Source organism: Dromiciops gliroides, chromosome 1, assembly GCF_019393635.1.
Source record: "Dromiciops gliroides isolate mDroGli1 chromosome 1, mDroGli1.pri, whole genome shotgun sequence".
Classification (NCBI taxonomy): domain Eukaryota; kingdom Metazoa; phylum Chordata; class Mammalia; order Microbiotheria; family Microbiotheriidae; genus Dromiciops; species Dromiciops gliroides.
The window spans coordinates 622,537,235-622,552,777 of NC_057861.1; the positions used below are offsets into that span (position 1 = coordinate 622,537,235).

Genomic DNA, 15,543 nt, shown 5'->3' on the forward strand with positions numbered 1-15,543 from the left:
CTCACCTTGTTCTTTCCTTGGATAGTTGAGTAGACTCTCTTCAGTGTTTGTGAATCTGTCTCATTTAGGAGATATTTGTTGACTGGCTTCATGCAGTCAGTAAAATATTACCCACAAATGAAATTTGGAAGATCTCACCATACTTTCAGGTATTGGTGATGAAAAGACCTGAACTGAATAGAAAATTTGACTTTTGGATACAAGACCCTAGAGAAGCATAAAAAGGTAAACAGGAAAAAGAAATCAAGAAGGAAGATCTCACTCTCTACAAGGGTTCTAAACATGGGGCCCATGAGCTTGTTTTTAAAAAGTATTTTGATAACTTTATTTCCATATAATTGCTTCCCTTTGTAATTCTATGCATTTTATTTTATGCATTTGACTTTATTATTCAGAGAAAGGGTCCTAGGCTTCGGTAGACTGCAAAGGGGTCCATGACATAAAAAAGGTGATGAACCCCTAAATATCTAGGGAATTTTTCTTCCATCTGGACTCTGTACTGAATGTTTTCTCCAACAGTGGGGAACATCTTTGGCAAGCATGTATCTCTTCATTGTGTACTGCTTGATACTAACTAAAGGATTGTGGAACAAAGTTTCTTCTGTTGTTGCATCTATTTCAAACAAACAACAAAAAACAACATTTTACAACCTTAAGAGATGCAGGGGATATGCCTCATTGGAGGAGAGCCTGTGAAGCTTTGTTTTGCTGTACCAAATGAAATGCATTGTTAACAAAGAAGCAAAACAGTGGTATCTTGTGTGCCCTGCATCTTTCATTGAGTGCCTTGCAATAACAAATCTAAAGATATGTTCTTACGTAGAATACATTTCTGAAAGCCTCATTTTTCCCTTCTAGTACAGGTGTGCCTCACAGATACTTCAGTTTTGGTTCCAGACCACTCCAATAAAGTGAATATTGTAAAAAAGTGAGTACAAATACCAGAGCTCTACCACTTGCTACCTATGGGATGACTTAGACAAGTCCTTAAATTTTCTGGCTAGTTTAATAATCTATAAAATAAAGATGCTGGACACATGACTTCTCAGGGCTCTTCCTAGCTCCAAATCCATGATCCTAAGTCCCACTAAGTCCATTTGGCCCAACTACTCCAACACATTTTATATCTCCATGAAACTGTGATGTACATTCAGTAACACTGTTTAACCTCTATTACTCTAACTACTACATGTTTCTGTCTTCCCCATTAGAAAGTCCTTGTATAATGTGTTGGGTACATCATAATCTGTCATATTTATTAAGGTTTGCAAAGTACTTTCCTCACAACCAACCTGTGAAAGTGTATGAAAGAGGGTATATTAAATATTTGCTGATCTGATTGACAGGTAGGGAAAAGGGCAATATGTGCAGAACATTAGTATTTGCTTAGAATGTACACATGACTTTGGCAGAAACTACACCAACAATAATAGAGGCTCTTTTCCTCTAGCTCTTAACCATTCAGTTTTGCTTTCTTAGGTAAATCAACCCCATTTGGAAGCTCCTCTTGAGCTTCTAAAACTTTGCCTTTCCATCCCTGTCATGGGATATGCCATGGTCCAATATTCTGAAAATGGCTTTTAGGAAGCAAAGATAAGATAGGAAGACTTGAATGGGAACTCAGAATAAGACAGACAATTAAAAAATTCCATACCATCCCTCACTGACTGCATTTCAGGTCTGAACCACAAGTTATGTTCAAGTATAAGCACACTGTGACACTTGTCAGGATCCCTGGGGATCCAATTATTAGTAGGCATCATGGAAGAAATCTGCCCAAACTAACCACTTTCAGTACAGCTGTTTAAATAAGTAGAGGAGCCCTCTCTAAGGCAGAAATAGTCAATTAAGCTTATCAAAAGGAATTATGAAGAAAAATTGAGGAAGAAAATAAAATGCCAACGGGAAAATCAAAGCCCACAGAAAGATAGAATGCAAACTCCTTGGGAGAAAGGACTTGAAATTTTTTTCTTTGTATCTCTAGCACCTTGTACATAGTAAGCAGTACTGAAAATGAATCAATGAGGTAAGAAAAAAGTTAAGAAGGAAAATAAACTAATGGAAGGGGAAAAGTCAGAAAAGAAAATAGTAAGAAAATAAGAGGAATTGGCTAAATATAGAAACCCAGAGAAGACTGACAGGAAAACTGCAGCACTTATGAGCAAAGGGAAGTGAAAGAAAAAGTCTAACACCAGGATTCCTTTATTGAATGGTCTATCACCAGTGGAACTTAATTGCTTTCTTCCCCTGAAAGGCCTCTACCTAACGTCTATCCTGATTGAATATAAGCTCCTTGAGGGCAAGAACTTTCATTTTAGGTCTTGAAGTCCCCAGTATTTAGCAAAGAACTTCAAACAAGATAGGCTCAATAAATTGCTTGGGTATTAATTTCTCAGGGGATACATTCCTGGGTTGGGAAGAAAACCCTACATGTAATCCACCTCTTCCATGGAAACACTGGAACATCCATCCCAAATCCTTCACCACAACATATAACCCTTTTTAAGCCATGTTCTCTCCCAGGACATTGATTGTTGAACTTTCTTCACCCAAACTCTCCTTTTCACTTTCATGATTTTAGGGAATTTAAACATTTCATGGCTTATAGTTGGGACTATCCAAATTTTCTTCCTAGAAACTGTTTAAAGACCACCAAAATGGCCTGCCATTAGAGAGTAAGAATTCTGACATCACCTATCTTATCTCAGTTTCTTCACAAAAGGTTTAATACTATTAAGATTTAAAAGAAGTAGCCAGATGTGAAAGAAATTTGACTTTATTACACCAAGTTCATAGAAGGTAAAAACATTCCTTTTAAAGGCTTTGTGATAAGTCCAGTGTAAACAAGACAGGCTTACACATGGACCTTCATAATTGTTCTAGCCTCAGTATATGCTAGTCACGGACATAGAATAAATCCAACTGTTAGGATTTTTATCAGAACTTTCCAGGTCACTCCAGAAAGACAATACAAAGCGCCATCAGCCCAAAGCAAGGCAAAGGAAGCAGATCAATACTGGGGTTGGGAAGGGGTATTACTGATAAGCCATGTAGGTTCTTTAAGACATTCTAATGTACCTTCAATGGGGATAGGATGCTCCAGGAACTTAACCTGTACAACTTCAGAGGAGTGGGGAAGAGCCAGTCCATGACCTCTGATCCTCCTTCCCCATGACACTGTTTACCCAGGTTATTCAAATCTTCTTGTAGTGAAGTCACACTCATCTTCCTGGACATCTGTCCATCTTACCCAGGAAAAGTCGACTAGATTCAGGAACTCTTGAACAGCATAGGGCTTTTCTCCTACATGGCTCTTCCTCTACCATTATACTGCAATACAAAAAATCCCTGCAGAGTGAGCTGATCCAGATTTCTGCATCCTCTACTATTTCTCTCACTGAACTGAAACTTCCAAGATGCTGTTTCCCTTTGGTTTCTGGACTACCAAGCTCTCACTTTTTAACCAATTCACTAAATTTGCCTTCCAGTGGTCACTCTTATTAGATGACAAGATGCTACTAGCATTGTCTTGGTTGTTCGTGGTTTTTTTCCAAACTAAAATTAGAGTCAGTGCCTTCTAGGAAAGCTTCAGGTTTATCTCTAGAGCCCCAAGTGGCCCAAATACTCCAGCTGTGTCCCTCTGGAGAAGGATGACAGATATAGAATATAAACTTCTCCTACTTTATCCTATTTGACTAGAGATAATAGGCACAGCAAGGGAGCCAAATGAAAACTTGAATATACAAGTGGAGGAGTTGTTTACCTTAGGAACAGGGAGGACTTACCATAGAATTTTTCTCTGAGGGGAACACTACAGAGTGCACCTGCTGCCCCCAGACTCCAGAGATGATGGAGGAATGTCTTTTGACAACCTGAGGCTAACTCAGCTTGTCTGGACAAAATTCTCCCTACCTGCAAAGTAATTCTCAGAAGCAATTTCTTCAAAGTAGAGACCTGTCTGTTGAAACAGGGAGAACCAATTTCAAATAAAAGCTCTTCTACTAATCTGGCAGTCAAAATTACAAAATATTTCTAGCCTGTGTGAGTTCTCTGGTGACTCATAAGACGAGAACTTCGAGAAAAACTTTCTCCACATTGTGAACATTTATAGGGCCTCTCTCCAGTATGGGTTCTCAGATGTCGTATCCGATTGGAGCTGTGAGAAAAACTGTCCCCACATTCATGACAGGTATAGGGTTTCTCTCCTGTGTGGATTCTCTGGTGCCTAATGAGGTTGGAGCTGTGAGAGAAGTTTTCCCCACACAGAGGACATTTATAAGGTTTTTCTCCTGTGTGTATTCTCTGGTGTCTGGTGAGATGCATACCCTGCCTGAAGCTTTTCCCACATGTCAAACATTTAAAAAGTTTCTTCTCTCCTCTCTGTGTTCCATGATTTGTGATAAATGTTGTACTGTTACTTACTGTTCCCCCACATTCAGAGAAAGGGTAAAATCTCTCTCTCTCATGGGTTCTCTCATGTATGACAAGATGTGAACTTCGAGAGAAACCTTTCCCACATTCAGAGCATTTATAGGGTCTTTCTCCTGTGTGAATTCTCTGGTGCCTAATGAGATTAGAACTATGAGAAAAAATTTCTCCACATTCAGGGCACTTGTAGGGTTTCTCACCAGTATGGGTTCTCTGATGCCTGTGAAGGTTTGAGTTGCAAGAGAAGCTTTTCCCACACACATTACACTGATAGGGCTTCTCACCTGTGTGAGTACGCTGATGTCTAGTCAGGTGTGTGTTCTGACTGAAGCTTTTTCCACACTCAAGACACTTATGGGCTTCTTCTCCCAGATGTACTCTATGAGGTGGAATAAAATGTGGGTTTCCACTGAAAATTTCCCCACACTCTAAACCCAAACAGAGTCTCTCTGTTGTATGTGTTCTCTGGTGCCTAATAAGATTTGAGTTGTTAGAGAAATTTTTTTCACACACAGGACATTTATATAGTTTTTCTCCTGGCTGAGGTTTCTTTGGTCTTATCAATTCATTGCAACCCAATGCCCAAGCTGTGGGTTTTCCAGGTCTTTCCTCTGGAGAAGGATTCCACTGTCCTTCTGATTTTCCCTGTTCAGGACTCCAGGGAACCTCTATTTCTGAATGTCCTGAAGGTATTTCTTGAGGTTGCTCTTCCTCAAAGTGTTCAGAAGGAGAATTCTCTTCCTTATTTTCTTTCTTTTCTTCTGCTGGGATAAAGAAAAAAAACCACAGAGAGTTTCATCTCTGGACCACAGGGAAAGAAAGCCACTGAATGATGTCCCTCTGAAATATCCTGATTAATATATACATCAATCATTAGATGTCTACAAGAGGCTAATTCTGTTACAACTTCCTAAGAGTTCTCATTAAAAATTCCAGGAAAGAAAGATTCTTCATAGGAAACATTATACATAAGAACAAATTAAGCGACAGATCCACTTAAGGAGAATAACATTAAGCCAATAAGGGCCCAGGCCAGGCTCACAATTATTATTATTATTATTTGTTTTTTGGTGAGGCAATTGGGGTTAACTGACTTGCCCAGGGTCACACAGCTAGTAAGTGTTAAGTGTCTGAGGCTGGATTTGAACTCAGGTCCTCCTGAATCCAGGGCCAGTGTTCAATCCACTGTGCCACCTAGCTGCCCCCTCACAATTATTTGTAAGGAGATAAATTCTCTTTGCCAGGCTTAATCTGTGACCTCTGCCCTTCTGGATAATGTAGAGTGGACAATGTATATAGAATTATGTTCTATAAGGTAACTAACTACTTTCCCTTTAGTAGCAGTAGAATGGCCTTATCATCTAAGTGCCCAAGGAATTATGCTCAAGGAAGCTTCACCATTTGTGAAGCTATTCCTTTTTATTCCTTACCTGTATAAGGGATTCTAGCGCTCCCTTGCTCCTTGGAACTCTGGAGACCGGGATCCCATGACTTTTCTTCTTGTTCTTCTTGGGTGGCTGGGTCCTGATTGGGAATCTGAGATTCTGTTGAAACAAAATGCAAAATCAGTTCTTTCCCCTAACTCCTCAGAATTAGTACAAGGTAAGCAGGTATCTAAGGTACCTCTGGGAAATTTAGTTCATCTATACTAGATACTGACTGGGATGCCAATCGCTTTTCAAAGCACTAAATATATGTAAACTAAATGCCAAAGTAAAGAGAAGTGATAATAAAAGCACATGAGGAAGATTCTGAAAAGGTAATTGAGACAAAAAAAGGAAGAGTTTTACCCTGTTATGAAACTGAGGTGACAGACTAGAATTTTTCACTTCTTGGTAAAAGTAGGGTGATGGCCAGTATCTTTAGAGGCTAGATTAAAATACAAAATAACCTTAATGGAAGTATAAATTGAAAGTAGAATAAATATGAAAAGGAGGTGGCACAGAGAAAAACTCAGTGTACAGAATGTGGAGATATTGCTTTTGTCCAAAGGTGCCCCTCCCCAAATTATTTAGGGCTCACAGAAGATAAGGTAAAAAAGGAATCATCATAGGAAATGCTGTTTGAAAGACAACACAAAGTTAGCTGCCAGGATATAAAAACTGGATTATAACATGCAGAAATACAGAATGTGGTATTTCTTTCTTTTTTTTTAAAGTAAGGCAATTGGAGTTAAGTGACTTGCCCAGGGTCACACAGCTAGTAAGTGTTAAGTGTCTGAGGCCGGATTTGATCTCAGGTACTCCTGACTCCAGGGTCGGTGCTCTATCCACTGTGCCATCTAGCTGCCCCACAATGTGGTATTTCTACTGTGCAGGATGTTTTTAGAAAAATCTGGACTTACATGCACAGATGCAAAGAGAAGCAAGCAGAACCAGTAGAACATTGTGCACAGTAACAGCAAGATTGTATGATGATCAGCTATGAATGACCTAGCTATTCTCAGCAATACAATGATTCTAGGCAATCCCAAAGGACTTAAGATGAAAAATGCCATCTATCTCCAGAGAAAGAACTGATGGAGTCTGAATGCAGATGGAAGCATACTTTTTAAAAATGGGTTTCATTTTTTAAAAAAGCAATATAGAGTTTTTTATCACTGCCCAAGCCTTTATTTGGTATGCCATGTTGAACTCCACAATGAAATAAAAGCCCAGAGGAAAAAAAACAAAAAAGCTAGCAACAGGTCCTCTAAAGAAATATATGGGGGGCAGCTAGGTGGCGCAGTGGATAAAGCACCAGCCCTGGATTCAGGAGTACCTGAGTTCAAATCCGGCCTCAGACACTTAACACTTACTAGCTGTGTGACCCTGGGCAAGTCACTTAATCCCCATTGCCCCGAAAAAAACAAAACAAAACAAAAAAACAACAACCAAACAAAAGAAATATATGGGGCAATTCATCTAAAGATATACAGATGCTCACTTTAAGCAAATCTGACACATTAAAATAAATTAAGGGATGATACTTCATTTTGCTAAAGAATTAGTCACCATAAAATTATTTTTTTAAATTGCCCCATCAGCACATTCAAGATACAAATTAGCTACAGCTTTTTAGGAACATAGTAATACATAGCATGAATCACATCTGTATTTAGTCTGGCTGAGATGACTGAGAAAAGATGAAGACATTTGATATTTCTTCAAATTTTGAGGGAAATTAAATAATTTATCTAACAATTATAGTTTCTTTTGTCCCTGTAAGAAAATAATTATTAATAATGAATTTCTTGGGGACCCAGAGACCCAGCTTTATTCCCTTCTTCTCCCCCACTCCAGAAAGTCCAATTCTAATCTCCTCTGGGACAAGCCCAAAGGAACAAAAGGAATGGAGATTCTTTTGTTTAGCTAAGAGGACTGACAGGATTATGCCACACCTGGACCTCTTCCTTTGGTGATGGTCTTTTGCATACTTCCCCATCAGGTCATGGTAGAGTTCATTTTGATGAACCACTTTCAAGTCAACCAATGGAATTGAATGATGCTAACCAATTAGCTTTGATCAATGTATAATGACCTGCCTCTATCAAAAAAGGATAAAAGCCTTGACCACTGGAGGGTTGCCATCTTGGCTCACTCTGCCCCTCTTTTGGCATTTGGCCCTGCTCCCTTGGCTCGGAATGCTGTCTCTTGGTGTGTACTATTCATCTTAGAACTATGAAGGTATATAGGCCTGTAGGCCTGAGACTATGATAAGTTAGGGGGCCATGTAGTCAATACTTTACTAATTCTTTACTGGTATATATGATATTAATTAATAATAAAATCTTACTGCCAAAACAGGTGCAATAGCCATTAATAGATACATAGCAATCAATAATTTTAGAAAGTACAGTTTAGCAACAATAATTTTTAAAAAACACATCCCCATAACCATGCTTACATAGTAAACAAAAGGCCAGGGGTGAATCCATAGCATTCCATCTACCTGTGGCAGGAATATAACTGGGGACACTCTTTCCCCAAAGCCAACTGGGATGTTATAGAAAGTGGAATGACCAAAGACAGAGCCACAATCTACTAGTCTAAGCTCTTTCTACAGCCACTGCATTCTAGTCTACCATCTGCTCAATGGTAGTTCTCCCAATCTCCATTTTTATCTCCAGCTCTAAAGAACATTGGCTGCATGTCTTATTGTCAGGAAGGATTTCCCTAGCAATTAGACATTATGCAGAAGAATGCAGAAACAATTTTGAAAGGTGGGTTGGCATAATGAAGAAGTGGGCTGGACCAGGAATCAGGAACAACCTGGGTACAAATCCTGCCTCTGACACTTACTAGCTAGCTGTGTGGCCAAGGGCAAGTCACTTAATCTGCCCAGACATGTTTCAGTAGAAAAATGAGGACACTAATACTGGTATAGAGCAATGACTGAAAATCAGAGGATCTGAGTCAAAATCCTGTCTCTGATACTTATTACTTGTGTAGTAGACCTAGGTATGTAATTTAACCTGTTTGCCTCAATTTCCTCATCTGTAAAATGGGGATAATAATAGTATCTACCTCACAGGGCTGTTGGATCAAATGAAATATCTGTAAAGCACTTTGCAAACCTTAAAGCACCCTACAAATGCTAGTTAATATGATTATTATATTATTATTTCCTAAGGTCACACAGATACTGAGTAGAAGAGCCAAGATTCTAATCCAGGTCCTACTACTAAGGTCAATGCACTTTCCACTGTACTAGGCTACAGCTGCCACACAACAGCCAAAGTTGCAAGAGTACATCTGGTCTTCTAATTACTTTGGACTAGATGTATTCTACTCTAGAACATGAAATATGGTTCAGCGCTCCTAACCTTAGGCTCTGGAACCTGTAGCACTGAGGCCCCAAGCCAAAGTGAGCCCACATTAGATTGGTCCCTCTGACTCCTCCTGTACCACATGGAACTTATATAAGTGATCTGGCTATCCAAGGGACAGGTACTATTGTCAGATAGCCATAGGTTTTAATATCCAGAGAAGTTCTTACCTAATGCGACCACATTCTCATAATTCTCTTGCATGGCATCCCTGGAAAGGGCCTTCTTACTGGATTCCTGATGCCCCCATTCCTCCTGGGAGAGGTAGACTGCCACATCCTCAAAGGTCACAGGCAACTGAAACAGCACAAAGGTTCCTTCTCAACACCTACTGCTCTGAGAACACAGCTATTAAAATGTAAAAGAAAAACTAGGGACACCTAGGGCAGGATCCACATAGGAATCATACAAGGTCTATCATTGTTACATAGAGGCAACAAATAAAACAGAGAGGTGATGCCCTAATAGAGAATTTCTGCACAACTTGCTTTGGAGACAGCAATGGTAACATTCAGGCAGTAAGAATGGGAGTTCAGAAAGAACAATGGGAACTGCCATATCACCTGGGACCCTGTTGTCTCTTTGTCTTCGGTGCCTTCTGCCTTTGAAGGAAGGAGAGAACCCCAGGGAGTAGATGATGCTGAAGGAGACAAATCAAAAGAATCAGAACAGCATCCTTGTGCCTACTTTGATGCTATGCTATTCACTACAAAGAGCTGATTTCTCCCCCACTGCTCAGTTCCTGCTGAGCTGACATTCTAGAAAGAAGAGAAATAAAGGCATAGACATGGTAAATTGGTTCCAAATTTGTGTTCCCCAAAGTGGAGGAATATTTGCAGAATTTCCTCCAGGTTCTGTTACTCCCTTTCTCTCCCTTTACTCAGCCTACAACTCTCCCTGAAACATGGCTTCCCTTTTTTCATAGAAAAAGGGATTCCAGGGCAACTCCATCCCTTCCCAAGCTGCTAGGAATAAAAACCAAAAAAATATTCCAGCTGTGGCCACTCAGGTCCTCGAATAAAACCTTCAAACTCCTGCATGAGGTCATATTGACTGCAGCCCATTCCCCCCCTAACCAAAGAGACACACTTTCAATGTATACCCCTCTTAGGGGAACCATAAGCCCTCTGCGGTTACTTCTTCTAACATCCCTCCCCTCAAGGGAGTTCTCTCCCCAGATGAATCTCTGCTCCTCACCCCTCTCCTTTAGGGGTTGGGGCCCTCCTTTAGGGCTAGGGCCCAGCAGGTCCTGTAGTCCAAGGCAAGGGCTCTGCTCAGTCTCCGATGGCTCCAGCTTGAAGTTCGGTGGTTCCTGTGCTGCTCCCAGGGGCGAGGTCTCCTCCAAAGGCACTGCCTGTCCCCGCCCATGGATTGTGACCTGGGAACCAGCCCAGATCATTCATCACCACAACAGGGCCCAATGGCAGGTGGTATCACTATGGGATTCTGAGGAAAAATCCTTAATAGTAAACTACAGGGCATACCCCATGACACAAGAAGGAAGGATGATTTGAAGGTTTTTTGACTCCCAAGTGTACTGGAAAACCACATAGAAAGTACCAAAAGAAATGCTGAGACTGAAATAGACCTGGCCCCAGTTCAAAAAGGTGTTGTAATCACGTTCCTCTACACTGTTTTCATTCAAACCCTCCACAACCTCACTGGCTGCTCCCATTCTATCATCCTCAGTAAGTCAACCTGGGTGGCCTTGAAAGCTAGTGAAGTGCCAAACTCGCTTTCCAACTGGGAATGAGTTTTGCAAAAGAGAGAGGCCAGGGTATGGATGCTTGGCATAGTGGCAAGAGCAATGATCTTAAGGCAAAAGAATTAAGTTTGAGTCCCAGCTCTGCTACTTACTAGCTGGGTAATCAAACTCAAGTCAGAGTCAGTCAGGCCTCTCTGAACTTTGGTTTCCTCATCTGTAAAACTGGACTCCTTATGCAATCTACACCCCAGGACTGTTCTAAGGCAGGTACTTTAAACCTTCCTAGTTTTTCACAGAGATTCCTGCCCCCAAGTACAGCCTTCCTCCAGCCTGACTCCCAGGAGCCCCTCCTGCTCCTGAAGAGCCGAAACCTGGCAGCCCACAGCTGAAGTCATCATTCAGGTGAGGGTCTAGCCTCAGCCCCACTCAAGGTTTCCTGCCTTTTTCTTTAGATATGGCCCTGAACAGGAATATGCCGGACATCCCAAAGTGCAATGTAAATACCATCAACTCATGAATAGTAATTCTGCTTTCCTAGGTCTGTCTGCTGAAAGCTGCCAAGGCCAATGTGCCAAATGCTAACTGCAATTAATAAAAACTTCACATTTACATGATACTTCAAGGTTTATAACTCAACAACCCTGCAATAAGTAGTAAAAGCATTTGACCACCCCTCTCCCCCGAAACATACTTTGCAGATGAAAAAAGTTCAGAAATGTTTAACAACTGGCCTATGATCACACAGCTAATGAGTACTAAAGCTAGGAACTGACTCTAGGTTTCCTGACTCCCAAGTCCATTCCACTATACTATGTTCTCTCTAATATGACTTCCAGGGGAAATTAAACTGCCTCATGGACCAATCTCTTAAACCCTATTGAATGTCATCTAAGAGCTCTCTCACCTGCTGTCTGCATCTTCCATGTTCTCTTTGCAGTTCTTCCACAAGAGTCACTGCCTCTTCTCCACTCTCTGGATGTTGCTCCCGTACCCTGGTCTGGATGTCCCCAGGGAGGATGGTCAGAAACTGCTCCAGCACCAGCAGCTCTAGGATCTGCTCCTTTGAGTGTATCTCTGGCCTCAGCCAACGATGGCAAAGCTCCTGGAGTTGGACGAAAGCCTCTCGGGGTCCAGCTGCCTGTTGATAGCGGAAATGCCTGAAGCACTGGTGGGAGGTTTCAGGGCTCGTTCCATGATCTTGTACAGAGATTTCCTGCCCCCACGTACAGTCTTCCTCCAGCTTGACTATCAGGAGCCCCTCCTGCTCCTGAGGAGCTGAAGCCTGGCAGCCCACAGCTGAAGTCATCATTCAGCTCAGGGTCTAGCCTCAGCCCCTACTCAAAGTTTCTTGCTTGTTCTCTTCAGATTAGCTTCTGCACAGGAATGGGCAAGAAAAGCCTCACTTCTCCCCAGGAACCCTACAGGAAGAGCACAAACTGTGAGAAAATGACACCAAAGCTATCCCCTTTCCTCCTTCACCAAGTCCCAAATCACAGCTATGGCTGTACAGACTGTCAGCCCAGACCCCTTAACAAACTCCCCCCTCTTTCCTGAACAGTGGAGAAAGTACCAGCCTTTCATTCAAGTGCTCTGGGTTCTGGGGCTAGGATCAGTGTTTATTCCATCTACCTTCAGCTCTCTCAAACCTCAACTGCGAAAATCAGTTTTAAAAAAAGGGGCTCAAAAGCCCCCCCACCCCTAGGCTGGGGGAACCCGATAGAGAAAAAAGTTCTTTATGGTTGAAGTTTAAATGGGCTGTTATTAATGACTGCCTTTGCAGGGTCTTACTCTCAAAGCAAATAAGAGAGTCTCTTTGGGGCGCTGGGTTCAGGAGATGAGGCAGCCCCAGAGGTGCTCCTCACATTGATGGTGGCCTCTCCAGCTTCCCTCACCCCATCAGTGGTGGCCTCCCCTGCCTCCCCCACCCCATCAGTGGTGGCCTCTCCAGTCTCCCACACACCATAAGTGGTAGCCTCCCCTGTCTCCCCCACCCCATAAGTAGTGGCCTCCCCGGTCCCCTCTTCCTCCATCAGTGGTGGCCTCCCCGGCCTCCCCGACCCCATCAGTAGTGGTCTCTGACCTCCCTCCCCACAACAGTGGTAGCCTCCCCCCTCCAAAAGCAGGGAACTGCCCCTCCCACCCCAGCTTCCCCTTCCCCCTCCTCCACAACGGCCCTGGGGAGGAGACCGGGCCGCCCTCCACGGTTCTCCGTTATGCTTCGCCCCTGTACCTCCGGGACCACGGCCCAGAGAAGGGAAACTGAGCTATCCCCAGCCCCTAGGACTCACCCACTCGAGCCGGGCCCAGGAAGCCTGTCTGTTCTCCAGACTCCTACTCAGCTCCCTGGCCGGAAATCCAACCAAGATACTCAGAAGCGCCTTAAATTCGAACAGCGCATGTGCAGGATGAACTTCTAGAACTACATTTCCCGAAGGCACGGGCGGCGAACGTGTTGATTCATTTAAGTCACGCGTCTCATTGTCAGCTTCGGTGGCCAACGGGAGAGGTAGATTTTGCTCGCGTTGTATGTGTGGGAGGGCGGGATTTACATAGGACCAATCAGAGAAAACGTGGGGGGAAGGGAAAGTACCTTGGTGACGAGCACCACGAAGGCGGGTAGTGCAGGGTTCCGGTAACGAATGGGTTTTGGGGGAAAAGAGGGAGAGGGGTAGGAGGCGTGGAAGTGTCTGGGACGGAGAACGAAGACTGAGGTACAGTCAAGCGACTGGAAGCCAGACACGGGGAGCTGATAATAAAGGGGAGAAAAGGAGCCCAGCACAACTTGAGCAGGACTGTGGTTTGCACGTGCAATTTTTGTTACCCCACCCGGGGTACTCCTTGTTCCTTAAGAGTAGAGCGATTAGTCGCTTTCCCTGGTATCTTCCATAGCCACCAGCGTGAACCACAGAGTTTGGGGGTGGGGTGGGGGTGGGGTGGCGTTATTCGTGGCCTAGGTGCGGCCGGTGCTGAGGCTGGATAAGCGCTTCATTCAGATATATATTGTGATTTCCCTTTAAGGAATAAGAGTGCAGTAGACCTGTGATAGGTGTAAGGCACTTCCACATATGCCTGGTTATCTTCTCAGCGATTTATGGGTTTACACAATTGCCTTAGAGACACTGAGACATTAAGCTCTTTGCCTAAGGTCCTCTAAAAGCTTACGTCCTATTGGGAGGGGGACTATATAATAAATACAAAGTAATTTCTGGAATGGAAGAATGCTAATAACTGGGGAGAATTAGGAAATGCCTCATATTGGAGCCCCTGAATCTGAGCAGTTCTTTGAAAGACTCAAAGGAGGTGGAGGGACCTCTTATGCAAAGACATGAAGACAGGAGATATAATGTGTATGAGGGAATAGATGCCATTTTGGCTGGAACAGAGAATATGTGAAGGTGAGTAAAATAGATAGGGAGAGAGGAGCCAGGTTGTGGAGGGCTTTAAATGCCAAGCTAAGGAGTTAGTATTTTATGCTAGAGGCAGAAGGTATCATTGAAGATTTTTGAGCAGAGTGTTACATGATAGATCTGTGTTTTAGGGATTTCTTGGTAGTTGTGTGGAGGGTGACTTGGAGAAGAAAGATTAGAGGCAGAGAGATCAATGAAAAGATTACTGTATATTATTTAGGCAGGAAATAATTAAACCTTGAACTATAGGGTTGTGGCTGTGAATAGATGAATGAGAAAAGATAAAAGATGTGAAGATACTATTACAAAGACATCCAATCAATAAATCAATCAATAAACATTTATTAAATATTATGTGTCAGGTATTGTGCTAAGCACTGGGAATACAAAAAGGGGCAAAAGATAGTACCTACCCACAAGAAGCTTACAATCTTTTTGGGGGGTGTAAATTTTTAAAATCTATATTAAACAAATACAAAATGAGAAAAGAAAACAAAAACATTGCTATGTACACAACAGAACATAAGAATGGATTTAGTATGAAAACAATTTACATTTCAAGAAAACCTATATAATAAATACTACACATTGTTTTCCAAGCTGCCCAGCTTTTCTCTGCTTCCTTGGTATTTTTCTTTTGTTCTCTGCTGTGTACTTTTTACTTTGTTTTTTTCCCCACCCTAAAGAAAGCTACAATTAAGCATGGCAGTAGAGATATAGATTGATATAGATATGGGGCAACTAGGTGGCACAGTGGATAGAGCACCAGCCCTGGAGTCAGGAGGACCTGAGTTCAAATCTGGCCTCAGACACATAATACTTCCTAGCTGTGTGGCCTTGGGCAAGTCACTTAACCCTCATTGCCCAACCAAAAAAACCCAAAAAAGATATAGATATACATGTATGTATGTATATACACATACATAGATATCTATAAACATACACATATATGTAAGACCATACCATGCTTATTTCTACCTTTCATCTGTTTTCTCTGAAGGTAAATAGCACCTTCCTTAATAAGTCCAAGTCTTGGGGCAGCTAGGTGGCGCAGTGCATAGAGCACCGGCCCTGGAGTCAGGAGTACCTGAGTTCAAATCTGGCCTCAGACACTTAACACTTACTAGCTGTGTGACCCTGGGCAAGTCACTTAACCCCAATTGCCTCACTTAAAAAAGAAAAAAAAAATAAGTCCA

General features: G+C 42.4%; 1 protein-coding gene across 8 annotated transcripts in view; it reads right to left on the reverse strand.

The window, feature by feature from the left end:
- Positions 1-2,788: 2,788 nt before the first annotated feature.
- Positions 2,789-15,543, reverse strand: part of ZNF263 (zinc finger protein 263) — a 55,728-nt gene continuing 42,973 nt past the window's right edge. For 4 of the 8 annotated variants that reach the window (XM_043976195.1, XM_043976196.1, XM_043976194.1 and 1 more), the window contains exons 3-8: positions 11,845-12,358; positions 10,433-10,613; positions 9,799-9,875; positions 9,406-9,532; positions 5,859-5,972; positions 2,789-5,192 (exon numbers count right to left, since the gene is read on the reverse strand). In XM_043976195.1, coding sequence (XP_043832130.1) covers positions 4,033-5,192; positions 5,859-5,972; positions 9,406-9,532; positions 9,799-9,875; positions 10,433-10,613; positions 11,845-12,249 — 2,064 coding nt within the window. In that variant the 5' untranslated portion in view covers positions 12,250-12,358 and the 3' untranslated portion in view covers positions 2,789-4,032. Of the gene's footprint in view, positions 5,193-5,858; positions 5,973-9,405; positions 9,533-9,798; positions 9,876-10,432; positions 10,682-11,844; positions 12,359-13,228; positions 13,769-15,543 lie in introns of those variants that run through there. The other 4 variants (XR_006354089.1, XM_043976198.1, XM_043976193.1 and 1 more) reach the window with 4 other exon arrangements.